This window comes from Choloepus didactylus, chromosome 17 (genome assembly GCF_015220235.1).
Source record: "Choloepus didactylus isolate mChoDid1 chromosome 17, mChoDid1.pri, whole genome shotgun sequence".
NCBI lineage: Eukaryota > Metazoa > Chordata > Mammalia > Pilosa > Megalonychidae > Choloepus > Choloepus didactylus.
Genome location: NC_051323.1, coordinates 27,657,093 through 27,681,681, shown reverse-complemented (window position 1 = coordinate 27,681,681; position 24,589 = coordinate 27,657,093). Strand labels below are relative to the sequence as shown.

At 36.6% G+C, this 24,589-nt stretch overlaps 1 protein-coding gene across 4 annotated transcripts in view; it reads right to left on the bottom strand.

Annotated features, from left to right (window-relative positions):
- Positions 1-24,589, bottom strand: part of PELI1 (pellino E3 ubiquitin protein ligase 1) — a 74,400-nt gene that overhangs the window by 8,237 nt on the left and 41,574 nt on the right. For 3 of the 4 annotated variants that reach the window (XM_037806887.1, XM_037806888.1, XM_037806886.1), the window contains 2 exons: positions 4,426-4,565; positions 1,165-1,294 (listed from right to left, as the gene is read on the bottom strand). In XM_037806887.1, coding sequence (XP_037662815.1) covers positions 1,165-1,294; positions 4,426-4,496 — 201 coding nt within the window. In that variant the 5' untranslated portion in view covers positions 4,497-4,565. Of the gene's footprint in view, positions 1-1,164; positions 1,295-4,425; positions 4,566-5,123; positions 5,633-24,589 lie in introns of those variants that run through there. The other variant, XM_037806889.1, reaches the window with a different exon arrangement.

The window sequence follows — 24,589 nt, the reverse complement described above, 5'->3', positions numbered from 1 at the left end:
ACAGGCTAAACTTGCATATAATTGTGCCTAAGAGTCTCTCCCTTAGTACCTCTTTGTTGCTCAGATGTGGCCCTCTCTCTCTCTAACTAAGCCACCTTGGCAGGTGAACTCAATGCCCTCCCCACTACGTGGGACCCGACTCCCAGGGGTGTAAATCTTCCCAGCAACGTAGGATATATGACTCCCAGGGATGAATCTGGACCCGGCATCGTGGGATTGAGAATATTTTCTTGACCAAAAGGGGGATGCAAAATGAAATGAAACAAAGTTTCAGTGGCTGAGAGATTTCAAATGGAGTCGAGAAGTCACTCTGGTGGACATTCTTATGCATTATATAGATAACACCTCTTAGGTTCTAATGTATTGGAATAGCTAGAAGTAAATACCTGAAACTATCAAACTCCAACCCAGTAGTCTGGACTCCTGAAGACGACTGTGTAACAATGTAGATTACAAGGGGTGACAGTGTGATTGTGAAAACCTTGTTGATCACACTCCCCTTATTTAGTGTATGGATGGATGAGTAGAAAAATGGGGACAAAAACTAAATGAAAAATAGGGTAGGATGGGGAGGATGATTTGGGTGTTCTTTTTTACTTTTATTTTTTATTCTTATTGTGATTCTTTCTGATATAAGGAAAATGTTCAAACATAGATTTGGGTGATGAATGCATAACTAGATGATGGGACTGTGAATAGTTGATTGTACACCATGGATGACTGAATTTAATTTAAAAAAAAATTGCCTGATCCAAACATACGTCTGATACCTGACTACACATATTATACAACACATTCCTTATCCAGTCCTGGGAGGGTCCCTCTAGTAACAGAACACCAATTCCCTACCTCTCAGGGCAGACAGCTGCCCAATCTAAATAGCAGGGAAAGTGCCCTCAGACCCACCCTTACTTTTTTTTTTTTTTAATTAATAAAGAGAGGGAATGTTTCCTTCTAATTTCCACCCTCTGATCTGGGTTTGTCACATAGAAAAAAAATTGACTCCCCTTGTATATGGCAGCTTTTCAAATATGTCTCCCAAGTCTCTTCTCCAATTTAAACAAAAGGGAATTTCTGAAATAGGAATATGAAGGGAATGCTAGAGAATTTAAGCAACATATACAAATCTTTCAATTTCTCCAAGTTAATTAATTAGTTTTTTACCTTTGCAGCCTGAGGAGTACAAGCAATATGCACAGTGCTGGGCTTCACCCCATTTGCCTTAGGTCTTTTAAACAAAGCAAACCTACTTTTTCTCCTTCCTCTATCACCATTTGGGAGAGACCCATTATACCTGATGGAGGGAAAAAAAAAAATTAGGTGATCTGTTGTATGGACCACAAATTATAAAACAAATGTTTCATAACAACATTCATAAACAATCCCCAATTAATTAATTATCAAATTCCTTTTAGCAATTGCTGATCACCAGACAAGCTGCCTGGGTATGAAATAAAATAAGATTCTTTCTGACTATGTTCAGGACACAGAGAAGTACCTTTTGGATTATACATAGCTTTGAGTTAGCTCTACTTTTTCTTCCCTCTTTTATTGGAGATAATCAAGAGACAATTAATGGGAGATCTGTCCCCTAATAACTTGTATTTTTTAAAGGTGAATGTTTCTAAGTGCTAATATAACCTTTAAAGTACAGTATGTATTATTCAAAATAGAAACTGCTTTAATTGTGAACCAGATACTTAAAATAGTTGAACTTCTGAAATAAGGAATTTTTAGGCTAGTTTGTTAAATCTCAGACACATTCACATTATGTTCGCCGATCCTGTTCAACCGAGATGCCTTCTAAGTAGGATGCAAACATAATTTTGTTGTTCAAACCTTACAACCATGATAACATGTATGTGTCCTGAAAGTAAGCAAGTAATAAGCAAAGATTGAACCAATAGGAAGGAAGTTTAAAAAAAATTTTGAGTGCTTACTACGAACCATGCACTATTGAGTTCTATCCAATATTAACACCTCACCTAATCCATCGTCATAGAAACTACAAGACTGGTGTCTCTGTCCCCATTTTTACAGGTTAGGAAACAGAATCCTCAAAGGAAATGTGTTATTTTCTGAAGATCACACATGACACTGCCAAAGCCAGAATTTGAATTCAGGTTGGTTCATCATGCTTTTGTAACTCCGCTTTTTTTTTTGGGGGGGGGGGGGGGCGGTTAAGAAAGTTATTTATCAAGAATTAAAACACACCAACCAATATGTCAAATTATTATCCTGTTATACAATGTAAAGGGTAATAATACTTTAAAGCTAAAGCAGTTGCTAATTATCTTTTATTACAATACAGTGACTCATAACAGAAAAATAAAAATAAAAAATAAATACCAAGAAAATGAAAAGGCAGCAATTTGATAAAGGAACTTTTATCTTTGTTTTCTAAACTAATCAATCTCTCGGTCTCTGACTCTTCTTCTAAGGTTGTGCTATTATTTAAAACAAAACCCTAAATTTTTTATCTCTATTTTTCTGTGATTTGACCAGCAGGTCAAATTTGTTTACACAAAGAGCATGGTAAAATTTGCTATGAATTTGTCAGAGGCAGTATTATCTTGAAAGCATAACTAGAATAAATAAAATTATGCTTAGAGGAAACTACTCTAAAGATACATATTATATTCCTCCTTTATTTCAGTAAACTTCTCTATTGCTTCACTGTGGCACAACAAGTACCTTAATAATCTCTTCTCATTGTCGGACAGTTCTCCCCATCCCCTCAACAAAATCTTTGGTTGACTGTAACCCACAGAGTTGGTCAATCTGGGAAAATGAGCCAGGAAAAAGGGACAGTTTTGAGACTGGGGAAGAATGTGATCATAAAATGGGATGACAAGGAAGAATCATGTTCTAAAGTCATGAGTTATTTCAATGATTGTCATATATTATACTGACTCTTTATAAAAAATAAAACACACTGATTTCTACTGGAGAAAGTACTTGCCAATCTTGACTAGCTCTTGCTAAAAGTGCAGAGTAGAGCCTCTTAGCTACTACACTAATTTTGCTATTCTAGGCTGTTTGTTGGTTGCCACTAGCCCCACTGTGGGTTCCCCACTACCCCTCCCTACCATCCTCCAGGTTGCATGGCTCTTTCCTCTTTCTTTTGGATCCATGAGCTCTATTTCCACATTGTATTGTGCTATTAAAGTAGCAACAGCATAAAACCGACAACTTTGTCTAGGTTCGCCTCTCCTAGAGAGCTGGGAAGAAATATTATTTGCATTTTACAACACCAAGTGCCAGATGTAAAGATATTACTATTACTAAGGATTAACTGAGAAACTGCTAGGTTAAGAGAGGCAATTTAAAACAAAATACTGAATTTTAAATTCTATTCTTCAAATGACTCAAATTTCTTGCTAGAAGAATTTAACTTAGAATGGGTTTTTGGTAGTTAAAAGCTGTCTGTAATCAAATCAATCCATGTGATTTGAAGTTGTAATCTTCTATTTACTTATTAATATCTTTTAAGTTCTGTTTTTGAGAAAAACATTTTAAGTCTCAAAGGGCCTTAGATTATCCCTTTAATTGTGTTTTTACTGAGGGGCAAACTAAGACCCATAATGGTTGAGTAACTTGCCCAAGGTCACATAGCTAGGTGTTGCAAGAAGACTGAAATCTAGAATAACACCATATTATCTCCCCAGTTTCTCTTATTCTCTCATCTGAAACAACTAATACATGCTCATGAACATTAACTTGCACAAACCTGACTCTAAAACATGCTGTGATGTTTAAAGCTGCTTCGTTAGGCAAAAGGAGAAACAGGAGGGGAATGGTAAGTTTTGCAACTTCTTGTTTCTGAGATTTCTAGTTAACAGAGACAGTTATGGCAAATTTGGATTGAAGAAACTGAAATAATGGAATCATCTATTCCTCAGTCTTCAGACTGTGTCTCTGGGAACTGAGTCTTGGGCTTGAGTCACCACATTACCATATGCCTGTAAAACTTCTTTCATCAAGAAGTATGTCACAACTGGACCATAAGCACAAACCAACAGGTATCTCAGAGGGTCTAAAGAACAAATAAATACTCAACTATGTGAAATGACCTAAAGCAGAAGATAGGGGAGGGGATTTTGGGTAAAGTCTGCTGAGGCAACTTTTCTGGAAGATGGAATGATTATGTGTACTAGATAAATAACTTTTTCATTTCATCTTCAGGAAATTTTGCCCTTTTGGGGGCTGAGGGTGAGTCAAAGTTTATGTAGTTATTTGAGCACTTTTAAGAGATGGCCTAAATAGGAGAATTTAAAACATTTCCTCATTTGGTAACATTACCTTTCAGTTTTAAATCTCCTGTGGAAATACGTAGGATATAAATCCTAAATAAACACTTTTAACAGATGTCAAAGTTACTATATATTATTCAATTTTATGTCTCATCAGATGGAGAAACCTTACCCTAAGACAATGAGTTCACCATATTTTACTGGTGCTTTGGATGGATGATTTTCTTGATCAGGAGAAAACATGAGCTTGGCTGTCTTTCTCAAATCCTTATTCACTGATCAGGAGTCTGGGGACACCTTTTGCATTATCTCCTAGAGGGAAAAAGCTTCAATTAATAATGTGAACAATGAATTTCAGTTTAAATAAAAATGTTACTTTCTAACAGTCCTCTTGAACATATTGTGCAAAGCATCATACAGTAAACAAAGTACGTGACATTTTCCCCAATAATAATTACACATTTGTCAAAACCACCAACCATTAAGATGGAGTAGATGTGCTTTTCCCTATTCTTCCCACTAAGCACAATTAAAAACCCTGGACATTATATATAAGACTTTGAAAAGCGAAAGACAGACCAGCTAGGGACCCCAGGACCCAAGGAACAACACAATGGTGAGTTTCTTGGCTCTCCTTTTTACTTGATACATCCCAGACCTGTAAATGCCAACTGGCATAGGAAAAAAAAAAAAAAAAGCCCAACAACAATAAACCTTGCTCTCTCTCCAGACAAAGGAACAGGAATGTGGAAGCCTAACAAGATAGAAGATTTGACAACAACTATCCAACACAAGCCAAACACTACAGAAAACACTCTGTCCCCAATCCCATCAAGGCCAGCAAAGGCTGAGTGCGGAGCTTAGACTCACCCTACCACTGGTAGCATGTTCCTCCGCCTCAGTGGAGGCCACATGGATAGACTGGACTTCCATCCCCACTTGGCAGTAAAGAGGCACCCCTCCTTCCTCCTACTGGGGTGGTGTCAGATGAGGCCTATTAAGATGACTCCATTAAGTGTCAGGACTCAGCATCGCACAGTGGTAATGAGGCACCCCCCACTGCAGTGTCAGTAGAGACCACATGAGGAGCAGGGACTCTCATGCCATCCAGAAGTAACAAAGATGCTTTTCCTTCAGGTGTCAATTGAGCCAGGTAAGGAACCAGGACTTCTACATCCAATGGACAGTAATGAGGGAGCACCTCCTATATCCCTGTCAGGGTGGTGTCAGGGGAAGCCAGTGAAAACAGAAGGTTTAGATAAGATCCAGAGTCTCAGATCATAATGAAAATGTTAGGTTTCAACAGAAAATCACTCATCATACCAAGAATCAGGAGGATCTAAAACTGCACGAGGAAAGACAATTGATAGATGTCAACAATGAGATGACAGAGATATTAGAATTAACTAACAAAGATTTTAAAGGAGCCATGATAAAAATGCTTCAATGAACAATTATAAAACATGCTTAAAACAAATAAAAAGGCAGAAAGTCTTAGCAAAGAAATTCTCAGAGAAGAAACAGATGTTATAAAAAAGAACAAAACAGAAATTTTAGAACTAATAAATACATTAACCAAAATAAAAGGTTCAGTGTATGGGCTCAACAGCCAAATGGAAGGGACAGAGGAAAGAATAAGAGAACCTGGAAGACAGAACAATAGAAATTACTCAATCTGAACAACACAGAAAATAGATGGAAAAAAAATGAACAGAGCCTCAAGGACCTTTGGGATTATAACAAAAGATCTAACATTTGTGTCACTGGAACCTAGAATGAGAGGAGGAAAAGAGCAGAGCTGGAAAAGTACTTAAAAAAATGATGACTGAAACATCTGAAGTTTGAAAAGGAACATAAAACTATAGCTGAAAGAAGCTGAGCAAACTCCAAACAGGATAAACTCAAAAAAATCAAAGCTAAAACACAACATTATTGCACTTCTGAAAAGTAAAGACAAAGAAAATATCTTGAAAGTAACCATAGGAAAATAAATCTTACCTCTAGAGGGAAAACAACTAGAATGACAGTGAGTTTCTTATCAGAAATGACAGAGGTCAGAAGAAAGTGGCACAGTATCTTTCAAGTGCTGAAAGGAAAGAACTGCCAAACCAGAATCCTATACTCAGCAAAAACATCTTCAGGAATAAAAGGGAAATCAAGACATTCTCAGATGAAGGAAAACTAAGAGAATTTGTTGCCAGCAGACCTATCCTAAAAGAATGGTGAAAGAAATTCTCTGAACAGAAAAGAAATGTGAAAGAACTTTGGAACATCAAGAATGAAGAAGAACAAGGTAAGCAAAAATATGGGTAAATATAATAAACCTTCCTTCCCCTCTTGAGATTTTTAAATTATGATTGGTAGTTGAAAACAAAAATTATAACACTATCTGATGTGGTTCAAAAATGTATGTAAAGGAAATATTTAAGATACTTATACTATAAATGGGGAAGGATATAGGGGCATAAAGGAGGTGAAGTTTCTTTACTTCACTTGATTAAATGATACCAGTAAACTGTGATAAGTTTAGAGCAACCACTAAATAAAAGCTGTATAACAAGATGTACTTAAAAAAACGATCGATAAATCAAAATGGAATTGCAAAAAATGCTCAAATAACACCTGTAAAAGAAAACAGCAATGAAACATAGAGAAAACAGGAAGAAAAAATAAAATGGGAGATTTAAGCCCTAACCTATCAATGACATTACATGTAAATGGTCTAAATACACCAACTAAAAGACAAAGATAAGCCCTAAAACAAAAGTCACCAAATTTAGAAGAATTTAAATCACACAGAATGTGTTTTCGGAACACAATGGAATAAAACAAAAAATCAGTATCAGAATGAATAAAACAAAAAATCAGTATCAAACACTTGGAAACTAAACAATGCATTTCTAAATAACCATGGGTCAAAGAGGAAATCTCAAGGAAAGCCCACAAAACAAAACAAAAATATGCTGCACTGAATGAAAATGAAAATAAAACATCAAAATTTGCAGGACATTGCTAAAGCAGTGTTGTGAGGGAAACTTACAGCACTAAATGCATCAATTAGAAAGATGAAACATCTTAATAATCTAAGCTCCCACTCTGAGAACCTTTAAAAGAAGAGCAAAATAAACCCAATGCAAGCAGAAAGAAGAAAATGATGAACAGCAGAAATCAATGAAGCTGATAATAGGAAAACTGAGAAAAATCAAAATAATGAACTGGTTCTTTGAAAAGATCGATAAAATTGGCAAACCTCAAATGAGTATGACAAAACAAACAACAAACACCAGAAAGAAGACACAAATTACGAATAACAGGAATGAAACAGGAGATATCACTACAGAACCTGCAGACACTAAAAGGATAAAAAAAGGAATATTATGAACAATTCTATATATATATATGACAACTTAGACAAAACAGGCAAAATTCTTTGAAAAACAAATTATCATAACTCATCTGATAGGAAATGATATATTTTGAAAAATTCAATAACTATTAAGGAAATTGAATTAGCAGTTTAAAATCTCCCCCATGCACAGATGGTTTTATTAGAGAATTTTACCAAATGTTTCAAGAAGTCTACATTATACCAATTCTGTTCTTCCAGAAAACAGAAAAGGAGAGAAACTTCTCATTTCATTTTATGAAGCTAGTATTACCCTGATACTAAAACCAAAGTACAAAAAAATTAAAAATAAAAACAAACTACAGATCAATATCCTTCCTGATAAACACAAAAATCTTTCACAAATTATCAGTAAATACAATTCAGCAATATAAAAAAGAATTATACACCATGACCAAGTAGGGTTTATTCCAGGGATGCAAGACCGGCTTAACATTTGAAAATGCGCTCTACCACATTAAAGGCTCACGATCATATTAATCAATGCAGAAAAACCACATGATAAAATTCAACACTCATTCATGATAAAAACTCTTAGAAAACAGGAATAGAAGGCGACTTCCTCAATTTGATAATGTTGACAAAAAACCTATAGTTAATATTAAACTTAATGGTGAAACACTGGATGCTTTTCCCTGAAGAACAGGAACAAGGCAAGGTCTACTCTTACCACTTTTACTCAATACAATGCTGGAAGTTCCAGCCAGCAAAGTAAGGCAAAAAAGGGAAATAAAAGGTATACAGATTGAAAAGAAATAAAAGCTCCCTATCTGTAGATTACATGATTATCTATGAAGAAAATACCAAGGAATCTAAAAAAAAAAAAAACTCTTAGAACTAATAAGTGAATTCAGTAAGGTCACAAAATACAAGATATACATACAGAAATCAACTGTATTTTTATATATTAGCAAATGAACATGTGGACACTAAAATTAAAAATATAATATCATTTACAATCACTCCCCCCAAAAGAAATACTTAGGTATAAATCTAACAAAACTTGCACAGGATTTGTGTGCTGAAAACTATATAATGCTGATGAATGAAATCAAAAGAAATTGAAATAAATGGAGAAAAACCATGTTCATGAGTCAAGTTACGCAGGTTTAATGTAATTTCTATCAAAATTCCAACAAGATTTTTTGCAGATATAGACAATATTATTCTAAAATGTATATGGAAAGACAAAGGGACTAGAATAGCTAAAACAATTTTGAAAACAAATAATAAAAGTAGTAGTTATCAACCCCACCTCCATGGTTGCTAACATGACCACAGACATAGGGGACTGGTGGTTTGATGGGTTGAGCCCTCTACCATAAGTTTTACCCTTGGGAAGACGGTTGCTGCAAAGGAGAGGCTAGGCCTCCCTGTATTTGTGCCTAAGAGTCTCCTCCTGAATGCCTCTTTGTTGCTCAGATGTGGCCCTCTCTCTCTGGCTAAGCCAACTTGAAAGGTGAAATCACTGCCCTCCCCCCTACGTGGGATCAGACACCCAGGGAAGTGAATCTCCCTGGCAACGTGGAATATGACTCCCAGGGAGGAATGTAGACCTGGCACCGTGGGACGGAGAACATCTTCTTGACCAAAAGGGGGATGTGAAAGGAAATGAAATAAGCTTCAGTGGCAGAGAGATTCCAAAAGGAGCCGAGAGGTCACTCTGGTGGGTACTCTTATGCACACTTTAGACAACCCTTTTTAGGTTCTAAAGAATTGGGGTAGCTGGTGGTGGATACCTGAAACTATCAAACTACAACCCAGAACCCATGAATCTCGAAGACAGTTGTATAAAAATGTAGCTTATGAGGGGTGACAATGGGATTGGGAAAGCCATAAGGACCAAACACCACTTTGTCTAGTTTATGGATGGATGTGTAGAAAAGTAGGGGAGGGAAACAGACAGACAAAGGTACCCAGTGTTCTTTTTTACTTCATTTGCTCTTTTTCACTCTAATTATTATTCTTGTTATTTTTGTGTGTGTGCTAATGAAGGTGTCAGGGATTGATTTAGGTGATGAATGTACAACTATGTAATGGTACTGTAAACAATCGAAAGTACAATTTGTTTTGTATGACTGCGTGGTATGTGAATATATCTCAATAAAATGATGATTTAAAAAAAAAAAAAAAAAAAAAAAAAAGTAGTAGTTATCAGTCTATGTGATTTCAAGGCTAATTATATAGATGCAGTAATCAAAATTGGTACTGGAGGTCAGACAGACATAAATTAATGGAGCAGAAGACAGAACCCAGAAACAGATCCACATAAATATTCCCAGCTGATTTTTGACAAATGTGTAAAAGCAATTCAACGGAGGAAAGATAACCTTTTCAGCAAGCGGTGCTGGAGCAATTTGGGTACTCATATGCAAAAACATGGACTTCGACTTAAAGCTCACACATTATACAAAAATTAGCTCAAAATGAATCATGAACTTATATGCAAAACATAAAACTATAAAACAACTTTTAGAAAGAAACATAGTAGAAAATCTTTATGATGTAGGGCTAAGGAAAGAGCTCTTGGACTTGACACTAAAAGACTGACCAACTGATCCACAAGAAAAATTGACAAACTAAACTTCATCAAAATTAAAAACTTTTCTTCTGTCAAAGACTGTTAAGAGAATGAGAGGAAAAGCTACAGAATGGGAGAAAAGATGTGCAAACCCCATATGCGACAAGGGATTATTATTATTATATAGAATATATAAAGAACTCTCAAAACTCAACAATAAAAAAATTCAAGTAGAAAATGGGCAAAAGATATGAACAGACATTTCAATGAAGAAAATATACAGATGGCAAATAAGTACATGAAAAGATGTTCAACATCATTAACTGTTAGAATAATGCAAATTATAACCACTATGAGGTATCACAACACACTTATCAGAAAGGAAAAAATAAAAAAATAGCGACAACAGTGAATACTGGCGAAGATGCTGAGAAACTAGATTACTCATATATTGCTGGTGGTAATGTAAAATGCAAAAATGTAAAACACCATTCTGGAAAACAGTTTGGCAGCTTCTTGAAAAACTAAACATGTAACTACCATATGGCTAGCAATTGAACTCCTGGGCATTTGTCCCAGAGAAATGATGACTTATGTTCATAAAAAACCTGTACATGAGTGTTTATAGCAGCTTTATTCATAATAGCCCCAAACTGGAAACAACCCAGATATCCTTCACCAGGTGAAAGGTTAACTGTGGTACAAAACCATACCACAGAATACTACTCAGTAACAGATACCTGCAACAACCTGGAAGAATCATCAGATAACTATGCCAAGTAAAAAAAAAAAAATCCCCGAAGATTACATACTATAGGATTCCACTGATATTAGTCTTGAAAAGACAAAATTATAAAATTGGAGAATAGATTATACTGTTTGCCAGAGGTTAAGAAGGGGGTGGAAGCGAGAGGGAAGTAGGTGTGGCTATAAAAGGAGAACATGTGGGATCCTTCTGTGGTGATGGAAATGTTCTGTATCTTGACTGTGTCAACATCAATATCCTGGTTGTGACACTGTACTACAGTTTTGTGAGATGTTACCACTGAGGGAAACTGGATAAAGAGTACACGGATCCCTGTACCATTTTTTACAACTGCATGTGAATCTGTAATTATCTCAAAATGAAAAGTTTAATTTTAAAAATGTAAATATGACACAAATATGAGAAACAAAAGACTAATACTTCTTTCCAGTAAGTCCAAAAATCACTATAATAAACAATTTCCAAATATTATCATGTCTATTTCATTAGCAGTTTAATGGAACCAGATATTTCCTATATTTATTTCTCTTCCTGGTTTTCCTGTTAAAAAGGTTTTACTAGTTAAGCCATAAAAGTCTCCTATTTTATACCTCCACCAATAGGTTTCATAGGAAACTAATGAATGAAAAGTCCAACTAGTCTTTTTCTACAGCACAATGACTTATATACCAGCACTTTTGGAGAGAAGACAACACAGAATATTTGTTACCCAATGAATAAGAACAAGAAGGCCTGGATATTTTTACCCTCTTTTATTCCCTGGAATTGACCACACATTCAGACCAGCAATTCTGACAAACATTTATTGTTAGGAAATTTAAAAATAAATATTAAATTATTTTAAAGCAGTGATAATATGCTTATTTTAAGACAAACATTTCCTCCATTCAAATACACTAGAAAAACCTTTAATCTCCCCAAATGAATTTGCATTTACTGACCAGATTTTAATTCATTAGATTGGTTAAAGGTTACAGAAACCATCATATATGCATATCACAAGTGTGAGACATTAGAATTGAGTGGAAATGTTCTATTTAAGTAAACAAACTATACTGCTCAAATTCCCTACTTAGAAAAAGAAACTGATGCTAATTAAAACCTTCAATTTAAAAGATTAAGTTTTAAGAAAAATTAATTCAAATTAATCAAAGAAAAATTTGGTTTTATATGGACCCAAAAGATCTCTATGAGATTTTCATACTTTAATATATGAACATGTATTCATACCCTCTCATTCCTTCTCTAGAAAGCATTCCATTTTAAGCAGAAGCTTAATTAGAAGGTTTAACTGTGCTCTTATTACACAATAAAGTACTGTCATCAAACATGAAAACATCGCTTTTACACATTCTAAGAACAGCAAGGTTTAAAAAAATTTAATAACATTAAATCAAATATTAAATTAAATTTTAATGGCATTGCTTTGTTTTTATACGTATTCTTATTTAGAACTACTTTCTATTTATAGGAAGTGATGCTGGTTTTCCATTTGTAGTATCAAAAATGTCCTTTAAAAATAAGTTTATTTATTTAAAGTCAGTTTAAAAATTAGTAAGTATAGCTATAACATAGAAATGGCAAGAATCTCAAAGTGATATGTGAATGCCCATATTTGGCTGACACTATGTATATCGCAAGGCCTGTGTTCTCGTTCTAGCTTTCTTTGAATAAAGCAATCTGTTTCCTCATCTCTGAAATGAAGAGACTGAAGAAAGTGAAGAGAATTTTGGGGCTGGAAATGATGTGAGACCATCTGGTCCTAACAAGAATTTACAAGTAATGTATATAACACTATAGGTTTTGTTTTATTGACCAACAGCAAAAGGAACAATTCGTAGATGAGACAAGGAACTCAAAAATAAGATTAAGGTTGGCATATCCCCACCATTCTATACTTTCTAGAGCCCTTTCCGAAATTAGCCAAGAAAAACAACAATTTCCAATCAGACATATTCTTACTCTGCTTAGGTCCTTCAGAAGGTCAGATCTTGGGATATTTTATCAATGACAAAATTTCAGTCACATTCAGATGTGGCTTCTATTTCTAGATCTAAATGACGTAAAAAACACTTTAGTAGTATTGCTAATTATGTACTTAAATGACCTAAGAAAAACAGTTTTCTTAAATTTAAAATGACATATATTCAATTAATATGTAACTAGCATCTTAAACCACAAACAAAATGATAGCTATCTCTCTCTGGAACCTTTCATTGCAATACCGATACACGTTGATAGGCGATTGTTATAAAGAAGTTGTTGGAATCTTTATGTGTATTCTGACGAAAGAACATGATTTTCACAACAGTTTAGAGTCTTTCACAAAGTCCAGTAGCTAGATATGCTCTTGCATTTGTTCTCTATATTTAAAAGCTATAGAATTCTTCAAAATAAACTCCTGAAGTTGAGAACTTGAAATGGATGTGTACATAAAGTATATACTAACGCTTCAAGTACTGGTCCCACCTGTTGGTCTTCAGCGTTATCTTCAGCTCTATGCTATTGTGATCTAACACCCAGAACTTGAAATGGCACCATCAATTCTACCCATGAATAGAAAAAGGAAAAACTTGCTAAGATAACAAGGCTGTTTCCTATAATTTCTATTACTTTGAAACTCTGCATGATCCTTGAAATTTAAGAATGTTGCTATCGGCAGATCTAACCTTCCTGTTAAAAAAAATTTTTTTTAAATATATTGTGGAATAGCATTATTTTTTGTGCGGGTTGGGAGAACATGAATTAGACATAAATAAATAAATATATATATTTATAAATAAATAAATATATATTTATTTATCTTAGGAATAGCCTTATTAATTTAACATTCAAATAATTTGTTCTTTAAAGGCCAGTGAAGTATGATTATTGTCATATCAAGCCTTCCCAAAGAAACACTTTCTATAAAATATAACTGTCAGTTTCATCTTAAGAAGGAAAACTGGGAAATCAATCTTTGTCCAAATTGCTCCCTCAACATAGCACATTTTTTTTTTTATTATTTACGTTGCACACAGCTCTTGCTTACCACCTACTGAACACAAGTACAAAATTCTTCCCCTGAAAAATAAAAACAAGCAAAACAAATATTAAGCAAGGTACAGAACGAATCTTTTGTAGATATTTATACAATCTTTTGAACATTTCTATTTTGGTGGATGGGTGGGCAAGCATAAGTGGGGTACTGAGAAAAATAAGAGAAATGTTTTAAAATATGAAAAGGTTATAATTCTTTTTTATGGTGAAAAATATAATGCTGGGCTGCATACATTATCTCTGACAAAACAGATTTCCATCTACACTAGAGTTCCCCTGTGGTTGATTTCAAAAGGATGATTCAAACAGAAAGAACTGTTTTGGTATATTTGTGGTAGAGCCATTTTATGAAACCAACTCAGCTGATGATTGAAAGGAGGTAAATTTATAGCAGTTTCTTGAAAAGGGGGAAAATGTAATCACCTTCCTTCTTTCATTTTCAGAAGAATTAATAGGAAGCATTTTTACATAAAAGGAGAGAAGGGTTAGGAGAAACAATGGTGTCAGCAGCAGCAGTATGCTTTTACTACTTTCTGTCAATGTCTTTTAGCTTCTCAACACTGGCAGCAGAGGAAGTGAAGTCCACGTTCCCCTTTCTAAGATACAGGGGCCTCACTACCTGCGCAAACTCTAGACTCCCCACTTAGGGGAGCCAAAAGAAGTGCTGATATTCTATCACCTACAGGGATAATTTATTTTCATCCTGATGGGAAAGCAATTAACATCTTTCCCAAGGACTATTCCTAATCCAAACCAGGGTTTCTCAACCTGGGCTCTACTGACATCTTGACGTTGTTGGGGGCTGTCCTGAGCAATGTAGGAGGCTCAGTGGGCATCCCTGGCCTTTACCAGATGCCAACTGCTCTTTCCCATCCCACCAACCCCTCTCCAACCCTTCATCCAGTGAGAACTACTGTTCTAATCTGGAATTGGAGAATAACAGGATTTGTTTTCAGGAGGGGAATTTCCCCTATTTTTGGCATGGTGCCGGGTATATAGTAAGGTACTTAATATTTGTTTACTAACATTGTCAGACTGATGTCTTAAAGGGTCATTAAGCCTTGTGTTAGTGTAGGCAATAGATTTGAAAGTAATTGCATTTTAGGTATTTTATCAGACTTGGTAAGAGTGCTTGGGAGTGAGATGGGAGAACTATCATCTTGCCTTGATGGGAATTTACTCTTTGTAAATGTTTTGTGCATTTAAAATATTTTAATATTTAAGCAGTCTCTCTCAAGTGGTTGAAGGAAAGGGGCTGGAGCTGGGGTAGCCACACAGAAGTAGCTCTAAAGCCAGTTCAATATTTAGAGAAAGGCTTATCTTTGAGGGCCAAAAAAGGAAGTTTTTTCTTGGCATAAGAGACTCATACCTGGAAAAATTAAAACAAAAAAAAACAAAACAAAAAACAGGTTTTAGAAAGCATTGGGGAAACCTTTTAAATCAAAAGGGGTGTCAATTTGAATCAATTTTGGATTAAGGCCTACTTTGCATTTGCATAGAATGTTAATTAACAAAACACCTTGATCTAAGATTATTTTATTTGACCCTTACAATGGCCCTGTGAATTTTACAGATAAGAGAACTGAGTGGGTCAGAAAAGCCGATCAGGTAATATACGGTAGAACTAGAAATGAAACCCATATATTAACACAACAAATATTAACTCATTTAATTTCTATTACAAACACACCAAGTACAAGTATTTACCCCCATTTAATAAATGAGAAAACAGAGATTCCAAGAGGTATAGTAGTCCAGGGTTTCTAATTCCACTAACCCACACCTCAGAGAAGGCTGGGTGGGGTTAATTCCTAAATAAAATAAGAGAACCTATTATGGGACCACTTAGGAAAGAGACTAGAAAGGACACCTGTACAAGATAAAATAGTTACACTTCACTGTAGACCGTTAACAACTTTGCAACTATGACTAGAACTTTTTGAGATTATTTGAACATTTGTCACTTCCTCAGTGCTCCTTGTATTTGTCAACTCTGTTTCTGGTAGGGACCAACAATAAAAACTTCAGTAAATAAAGTGGACTTTGCATGCTTGTTTAAAAAATAGGGAGAGGAGAAAGATACTGAAGGGGAAAAGCAGGTTATTGCAAGAAGAGAAATTCCTGGTATTGCCAGGAAGAAAAATATGTGTTAGGGACAGGCAATTTCAGGTGCTCCGTGAAAAGTTAAAGCCAAGAAAAAGCTGCATGGCAGTATTTAAGTGGTTGGGAGAAGGGAGTGATGTAAATACAACCTCTCCACCCCTACCCCAAATTAATCACCTAATTCCCCACACCTAGAAAATAAATTTTAAAAGGACATGGCTCGTGTTCACTGCCTAAACACCCCTGAAGATGGAGAAAGAGAGTAAGTGAGAGGAAGGGGTAGTAACAAACAAGATAAGATTTAACAAAGTTCTTTGAATACTGAAACTTTATATAAATACACGTATATTTTTAGCTATTGGGATGTTGGAATATCTGGAAGGAGGTACATGACATGGTGGAACTGTACCCTATAACATCCTTGAAATTTGTTCTATAGCTACTCCTTGAATTGTGCTTTGAAAGTTTTCATCTTTCTATATATACCTATATTGCATAACAAGGAAAGAACTGAAACTGGAAGTGTAACCCATAACAATTTCTGAAATTACCTATATAACTGCTTGTTGAGTTGTACATCAAAAGTTAACACCTTCCTGTATGTATGTTATGTTTTACAATAATGGAAATAGCTGAAGTTGTGGAACTGTGACCCATGACATTTTTTGAAATTTACTCTCTAACTTATTTGTTAAATCATACTTGGAAAGTTGTCACTGTTATGTATATATGTTAAAGTTCACAATAAAAAATGCATTAATAAAAAAAAAGGACATAGCTCAGGACTCAAACATTTTTTACTGTCCCTGCCCATGCTTGCTTGGGCTGTATTCAACAGTTTTAGATTACCAAAATTCCTAGAAGATCATATGCCTCTCAGAAAGCAACACTAACAATTCCCCTAGGTTTAACCACAAAAGTCCTGAACAAAATTCTGCAAAAAATAGCAACTTGTTGGGATTAGACAGCTATTTGGAACAAAAACACAGGCTAAAAGTATATCCCTTGGAAATTCTATCGCTTTCTAAACTCAGCACCCAACACTGGCAGTCAACTCATGCTTATGCTATCCTTTTGGTAACGGTTAACACTTACTGGGTTCTGTCTCTCTGCAAAGCACTGTTCTAAGCACTTTATGTGTTGACTGATTTAATCCCCAGAACAATTTTATGAGGTACAACTATTATGACTCATTTTATACATAAGAAAAATAAGGCACAAAGAGGCTAAGTAGGGTTATACTTAAACTACCACTCTGGAATTGCTGAAACCTACACTGGGAAACAAAACTAAACAAAACCCAACTATTTTCCTATTATCAAGTATTGCAGAAAGAGAACTTGCATAAATGATGCTATTACCTTAACATGGGCAAACTTTAAGGACAGACTTCTACAAATACTAATTTTTCTCAATAATTCAATCAATTGTCTAAGGCTGTTTTTTTTTTTTTCCTTTTTTTTTTTTAATCTTCATTTTATTGAGATATATTCACATACCATGCAGTCATACAAAACAAATCGTACTTTCGATTGTTTACAGTACCATTACATAGTGGTACATTCATCACCCAAATCAATCCCTGACACCTTCATTAGCACACACACAAAAATAACAATAATAATAATTAGAGTGAAAAAGAGCAATTGAAGTAAAAAAGAACACTGGGTACCTTTGTCTGTTTGTTTCCTTCCCCTATTTTTCTACTCATCCATCCATAAACTAGACAAAATGGAGTGTGGTCCTTATGGCTTTCCCAATCCCATTGTCACCCCTCATAAGCTACATTTTTATACAACTGTCTTCGAGATTCATGGGTTCTGGGTTGTAGTTTGATAGTTTCAGGTATCCACCACCAGCTACCCCAATTCTTTAGAACCTAAAAAGGGTTGTCTGAAGTGTGCATAAGAGTGCCCACCAGAGTGACCTCTCGGCTCCTTTTGGAATATCTCTGCCACTGAAGCTTATTTCATTACCTTTCATTTCCCCCTTTTGGCCAAGAAGATGTTCTCCGTCCCATGATGCCAGGTCTACATTCCTCCCCGGGAGTCATATTCCACGTTGCCAGGGAGATTCACTCCCCTGGGTGTCTGATCCCACGTAGGGGGGAGGGCAGTGATTTCACCTTTCAAGTTGGCCTAGCTAGAGAGACAGGGCCACATCTGAGCAACAAAGAGGCACTCAGGAGGAGGCTCTTAGGCACAACCATAGGGAGGCCTAGCCTCTCCTTTGCAGCAACCGTCTTCCCAAGGGTAAAACCTGTGGTAGAGGGCTCAACCCATCAAACCACCAGTCCCCTATGTCTGTGGTCATGTTAGCAACCATCGAGGTGGGGTAGGCGAATACCCCTGCATTCTCCACAGGCTCCTCAAGGGGGCACTACATCTTTTTTTTTTCCTTGTTTTTCTTTCTTTTTTTTTTTTTTAACTTTCCCTTCTTTTTTAAATCAACTGTATGAAAAAAAAGTTAAAAAGAAAACAAACATACAATAAAAGAACATTTCAAAGAGACCATAACAAGGGAGTAAGAAAAAGACAACTAACCTAAGATAACTGCTTAACTTCCAACATGTTCCTACTTTACCCCAAGAAAGTTACCTAATATAGCAACATTTCTGTGAACTTGCTCCTACTATATCCATCAGAAATTAACAGACCATAGTCATTCCTGGGCATCCCCAGAACATTAAATAGCTTATCTGTTCTTCTTGGATTATTGTTCCCCCTTCCTTAATTGCTCTCTATTGCTAGTTCCCCTACATTCTACATTATAAACCATTTGTTTTACATTTTTCAAAGTTCACATTAGTGGTAGCATATAATATTTCTCTTTTTGTGCCTGGCTTATTTCGCTCAGCATTGTGTCTTCAAGGTTCATCCATGTTGTCATATGTTTCACGAGATCGTTCCTTCTTACTGCCGTATAGTATTCCATCGTGTGTATATACCACATTTTATTTATCCACTCTTCTGTTGAAGGACATTTGGGTTGTTTCCATCTCTTGGCAATTGTGAATAATGCTGCTATGAACATTGGCGTGCAGATATCTGTTCGTGTCACTGCTTTCCGACCTTCTGGGTATATACCGAGAAGTGCAATCGCTGGATCGAATGGTAACTCTATATCTAGTTTTCTAAGGAACTGCCAGACTGACTTCCAGAGTGCCTGAACCATTATACAGTCCCACCAACAATGAATAAGAGATCCAATTTCTCCACATCCCCTCCAGCATTTGTAGTTTCCTGTTTGATTAATGGCAGCCATTCTAACCGGTGTTAGATGGTATCTCATTGTGGTCTTAATTTGCATCTCTCTAATAGCTAGTGAAGCTGAACATTTTTTCATGTGTTTCTTGGCCATTTGCATTTCCTCTTCAGAGAACTGTCTTTTCATATCTTTTGCCCATTTTATAATTGGGCCGACTGTACTATTGTCATTGAGTTGTAGGATTTCTTTATATATGCAAGATATCTGTCTTTTGTCAGATACATGGTTTCCAAAAATTTTTTCCCATTGAGTTGGCTGCCTCTTTACCTTTTTGAGAAATTCCTTTGAGGTGCAAAAACTTCTAAGCTTGGGGAGTTCCGATTTATCTATTTTCTCTTTTGTTGCTTGTGCTTTGGGTATAAAGTCTAGGAAGTGGCCACCTAATACAAGGTCTTGAAGATGTTTTCCTACATTATCTTCTAGGAGTTTTATGGTACTTTCTTTTATATTGAGATCTTTGGTCCATTTTGAGTTAATTTTTGTGTAGGGGGTGAGGTAGGGGTCCTCTTTCATTCTTTTGGATATGGATATCCAACTCTCCCAGCCCCATTTGTTGAAAAGACCATTATGACTCAGTTTAGTGACTTTGGGGGCCTTATCAAAGATCAGTCGGTCTTGGAATGCTCACTTGTGGAACTTTGCACCATGCTGTGAGGAAGCCCAAGCATCCTGTGGAGAAGCCCAGGGAGAAATAACTAAGTTCTTAGATCCATAGCCCAAGCTGAAGTTCCAGTTAAAGCTAGCCCCCTCTTATCAGTGATGTGATTGAGCTATCTTGAAAATGGATCCTTCAGCCTCCCATCAAGAAACTCCAGCTAAGTTACTCCTCCAGGAAAGTAGGTAAAAAGCCAGGAACTGCGTGGACTGGACACCACAGAGCAATCTGTCTTTGGGCATACTTCATACAACACTCATGAAAACGTGGAACTGCTGAGATCAGCGAAATCTATAGACTGAGGCCAGACACCAGAGACTCTGAGAGCAGCCAGCCCAGCAGAGAGGAGACGGGCATAGAAGGAAAACAACACGAGAAGCTCCAAAGTAAAAGCAGAGGATTTTTGGAGTTCTGGTGAACACAGAAAGGGGAAGGGCGGAGATCAGGCCTTGAGGCGCATATGCAAATCCCGAAGCAAGGCTGATCTCTCTGCCCAGGGCACCTTTCCTTAATGGCCCTGGTTGCTTTGTCTATTAGCATTTCAATAACCCATTAGATCTCTGAGGAGGGCCATTTTTTTTTTTTTTTTTTTTAAAATCCTTTTTGCTTTTTCTAAAAAAATTACTCTAAGAAGCTCAATACAGAAAGCTTCAAAGAATTGAAATTTGGGCACGTCAAGTCAAGAGCAGAAATAAGAGAGCTCTGAGACAAAAGGCAATAATCCAGTGGCTGAGAAAATTCACTAAACAACACAACTTCCCAAGAAAAGGGGGGTGTCCGCTCACAGCCACCATCCTGGTGGACAGGAAACACTCCTGCCCATCGCCAGCCCCATAGCCCAGAGCTGCCCCAGACAACCCAGTGTGACGGAAGTGCTTCAAATAACAGGCACACACCACAAAACTGGGCGTGGACATTAGCCTTCCCTGCAACCTCAGCTGAATGTCCCAGAGCTGGGAAGGGGGAGCAGTGTGAATTAACAGAGCCCCATTCAGCCATCATTTGAGCAGACTGGGAGCCTCCCAACACAGCCCAGCAGCCCAGAACTGCCCTGGGGGGACGGCACTCACCTGTGACATAGCACAGTCATCCCTCAACAGAGGACCCGGGGTGCACAGCCTGGAAGAGGGGCCCACTTGCAAGTCTCAGGAGCCATACGCCAATACCAAAGACTTGTGGGTCAGTGGCAGAGACAAACTGTGGCAGGACTGAACTGAAGGATTAGACTATTGCAGTAGCTTTAAAACTCTAGGATCATCAGGGAGATTTGATTGTTAGGGCCACCCCCCTCCCCGACTGCCCAGAAACACGCCCCACATACAGGGCAGGCAACACCAACTACACACGCAAGCTTGGGACACCAATTGGGCCCCACAAGACTCACTCCCCCACTCACCAAAAAGGCTAAGCAGGGGAGATCTGCCTTGTGGAGAACAGGTGGCTCGTGGACGCCACCTGCTGGTTAGTTAGAGAAAGTGTACTCCACGAAGCTGTAGATCTGATAAACTAGAGATAAGGACTTCAACTGGTCTACAAACCCTAAAAGAACCCTATCAAGGACAGCAAATGCCACGAGGCCAAAAACAACAGAAAATTATAAAGCATATGAAAAAACCAGACGATATGGATAACCCAAGCCCAAGCACCCAAATCAAAAGACCAGAAGAGACACACCTAGAGCAGCTACTCAAAGAACTAAAGATGAACAATGAGACCCTAGTACGGGATATGAAGGAAATCAAGAAGACCCTAGAAGAGCATAAAGAAGACATTGCAAGACTAAATAAAAAAATGGATGATGTTATGGAAATTAAAGAAACTGTTGACCAAATTAAAAAGATTCTGGACACTCATAGTACAAGACTAGAGGAAGTTGAACAACGAATCAGTGACCTGGAAGATGACAGAATGGAAAATGAAAGCATAAAAGAAAGAATGGGGAAAAAAATTGAAAAACTCGAAATGGACCTCAGGGATATGATAGATAATATGAAGCGTCCGAATATAAGACTCATTGGTGTCCCAGAAGGGGAAGAAAAGGGTAAAGGTCTAGGAAGAGTATTCAAAGAAATTGTTGGGGAAAACTTCCCAAATCTTCTAAACAACATAAATACACAAATCATAAATGCTCAGCGAACTCCAAATAGAATAAATCCAAAAAAACCCACTCCGAGACATATACTGATCACACTGTCAAACATAGAAGAGAAGGAGCAAGTTCTGAAAGCAGCAAGAGAAAAGCAATTCACCACATACAAAGGAAACAGCATAAGACTAAGTAGTGACTACTCAGCAGCCACCATGGAGGCGAGAAGGCAATGGCACGATATATTTAAAATTCTGAGAGAGAGGAATTTCCAGCCAAGAATACTTTATCCAGCAAAGCTCTCCTTCAAATTTGAGGGAGAGCTTAAATTTTTCACAGACAAAGAAATGCTGAGAGAATTTGCTAACAAGAGACCTGCCCTACTGGAGATACTAAAGGGAGCCCTACAGACAGAGAAACAAAGACAGGACAGAGAGACTTGGAGAAAGGTTCAGTACTAAAGAGATTCGGTATGGGTACAATAAAGGATATTAATAGAGAGACGGAAAAATATGGCAAACATAACCCAAAGGATAAGATGGCCGATTCAAGAAATGCCGTCACGGTTTTAACGTTGAATGTAAATGGATTAAACTCCCCAATTAAAAGATATAGATTCGCAGAATGGATCAAAAAAAATGAACCATCAATATGTTGCATACAAGAGACTCATCTTAGACACAGGGACACAAAGAAATTGAAAGTGAAAGGATGGAAAAAAATATTTCATGCAAGCTACAGCCAAAAGAAAGCAGGTGTAGCAATATTAATCTCAGATAAAATAGACTTCAAATGCAGGGATGTTTTGAGAGACAAAGAAGGCCACTACATACTAATAAAAGGGGCAATTCAGCAAGAAGAAATAACAATCGTAAATGTCTATGCACCCAATCAAGGTGCCACAAAATACATGAGAGAAACATTGGCAAAACTAAAGGAAGCAATTGATGTTTCCACAATAATTGTGGGAGACTTCAACACATCACTCTCTCCTATAGATAGATCAACCAGACAGAAGACCAATAAGGAAATTGAAAACCTAAACAATCTGATAAATGAATTAGATTTAACAGACATCTACAGGACATTACATCCCAAATCACCAGGATACACATACTTTTCTAGTGCTCACGGAACTTTCTCCAGAATAGATCATATGCTGGGACATAAAACAAGCCTCAATAAATTTAAAAAGATTGAAATTATTCAAAGCACATTCTCTGACCACAATGGAATACAATTAGAAGTCAATAACCATCAGAGACTTAGAAAATTCACAAATACCTGGAGGTTAAACAACACACTCCTAAACAATCAGTGGGTTAAAGAAGAAATAGCAAGAGAAATTGCTAAATATATAGAGACGAATGAAAATGAGAACACAACATACCAAAACCTATGGGATGCAGCAAAAGCAGTGCTAAGGGGGAAATTTATAGCGCTAAACGCATATATTAAAAAGGAAGAAAGAGCCAAAATCAAAGAACTAATGGATCAACTGAAGAAGCTAGAAAATGAACAGCAAACCAATCCTAAACCAAGTAGAAGAAAAGAAATAACAAGGATTAAAGCAGAAATAAATGACATAGAGAACAAAAAAACAATAGAGAGGATAAATATCACCAAAAGTTGGTTCTTTGAGAAGATCAACAAGATTGACAAGCCCCTAGCTAGACTGACAAAATCAAAAAGAGAGAAGACCCATATAAACAAAATAATGAATGAAAAAGGTGACATAACTGCAGATCCTGAAGAAATTAAAAAAATTATAAGAGGATATTATGAACAACTGTATGGCAACAAACTGGATAATGTAGAAGAAATGGACAATTTCCTGGAAACATATGAACAACCTAGACTGACCAGAGAAGAAATAGAAGACCTCAACCAACCCATCACAAGCAAAGAGATCCAATCAGTCATCAAAAATCTTCCCACAAATAAATGCCCAGGGCCAGATGGCTTCACAGGGGAATTCTACCAAACTTTCCAGAAAGAACTGACACCAATCTTACTCAAACTCTTTCAAAACATTGAAAAAAATGGAACACTACCTAACTCATTTTATGAAGCTAACATCAATCTAATACCAAAACCAGGCAAAGATGCTACAAAAAAGGAAAACTACCGGCCAATCTCCCTAATGAATATAGATGCAAAAATCCTCAACAAAATACTTGCAAATCGAATCCAAAGACACATTAAAAAAATCATACACCATGAACAAGTGGGGTTCATTCCAGGCATGCAAGGATGGTTCAACATCAGAAAAACAATCAATGTATTACAACACATTAAAAACTCGAAAGGGAAAAATCAATTGATCATCTCAATAGATGCTGAAAAAGCATTTGACAAAATCCAACATCCCTTTTTGATAAAAACACTTCAAAAGGTAGGAATTGAAGGAAACTTCCTCAACATGATAAAGAGCATATATGAAAAACCCACAGCCAGCATAGTACTCAATGGTGAGAGACTGAAAGCCTTCCC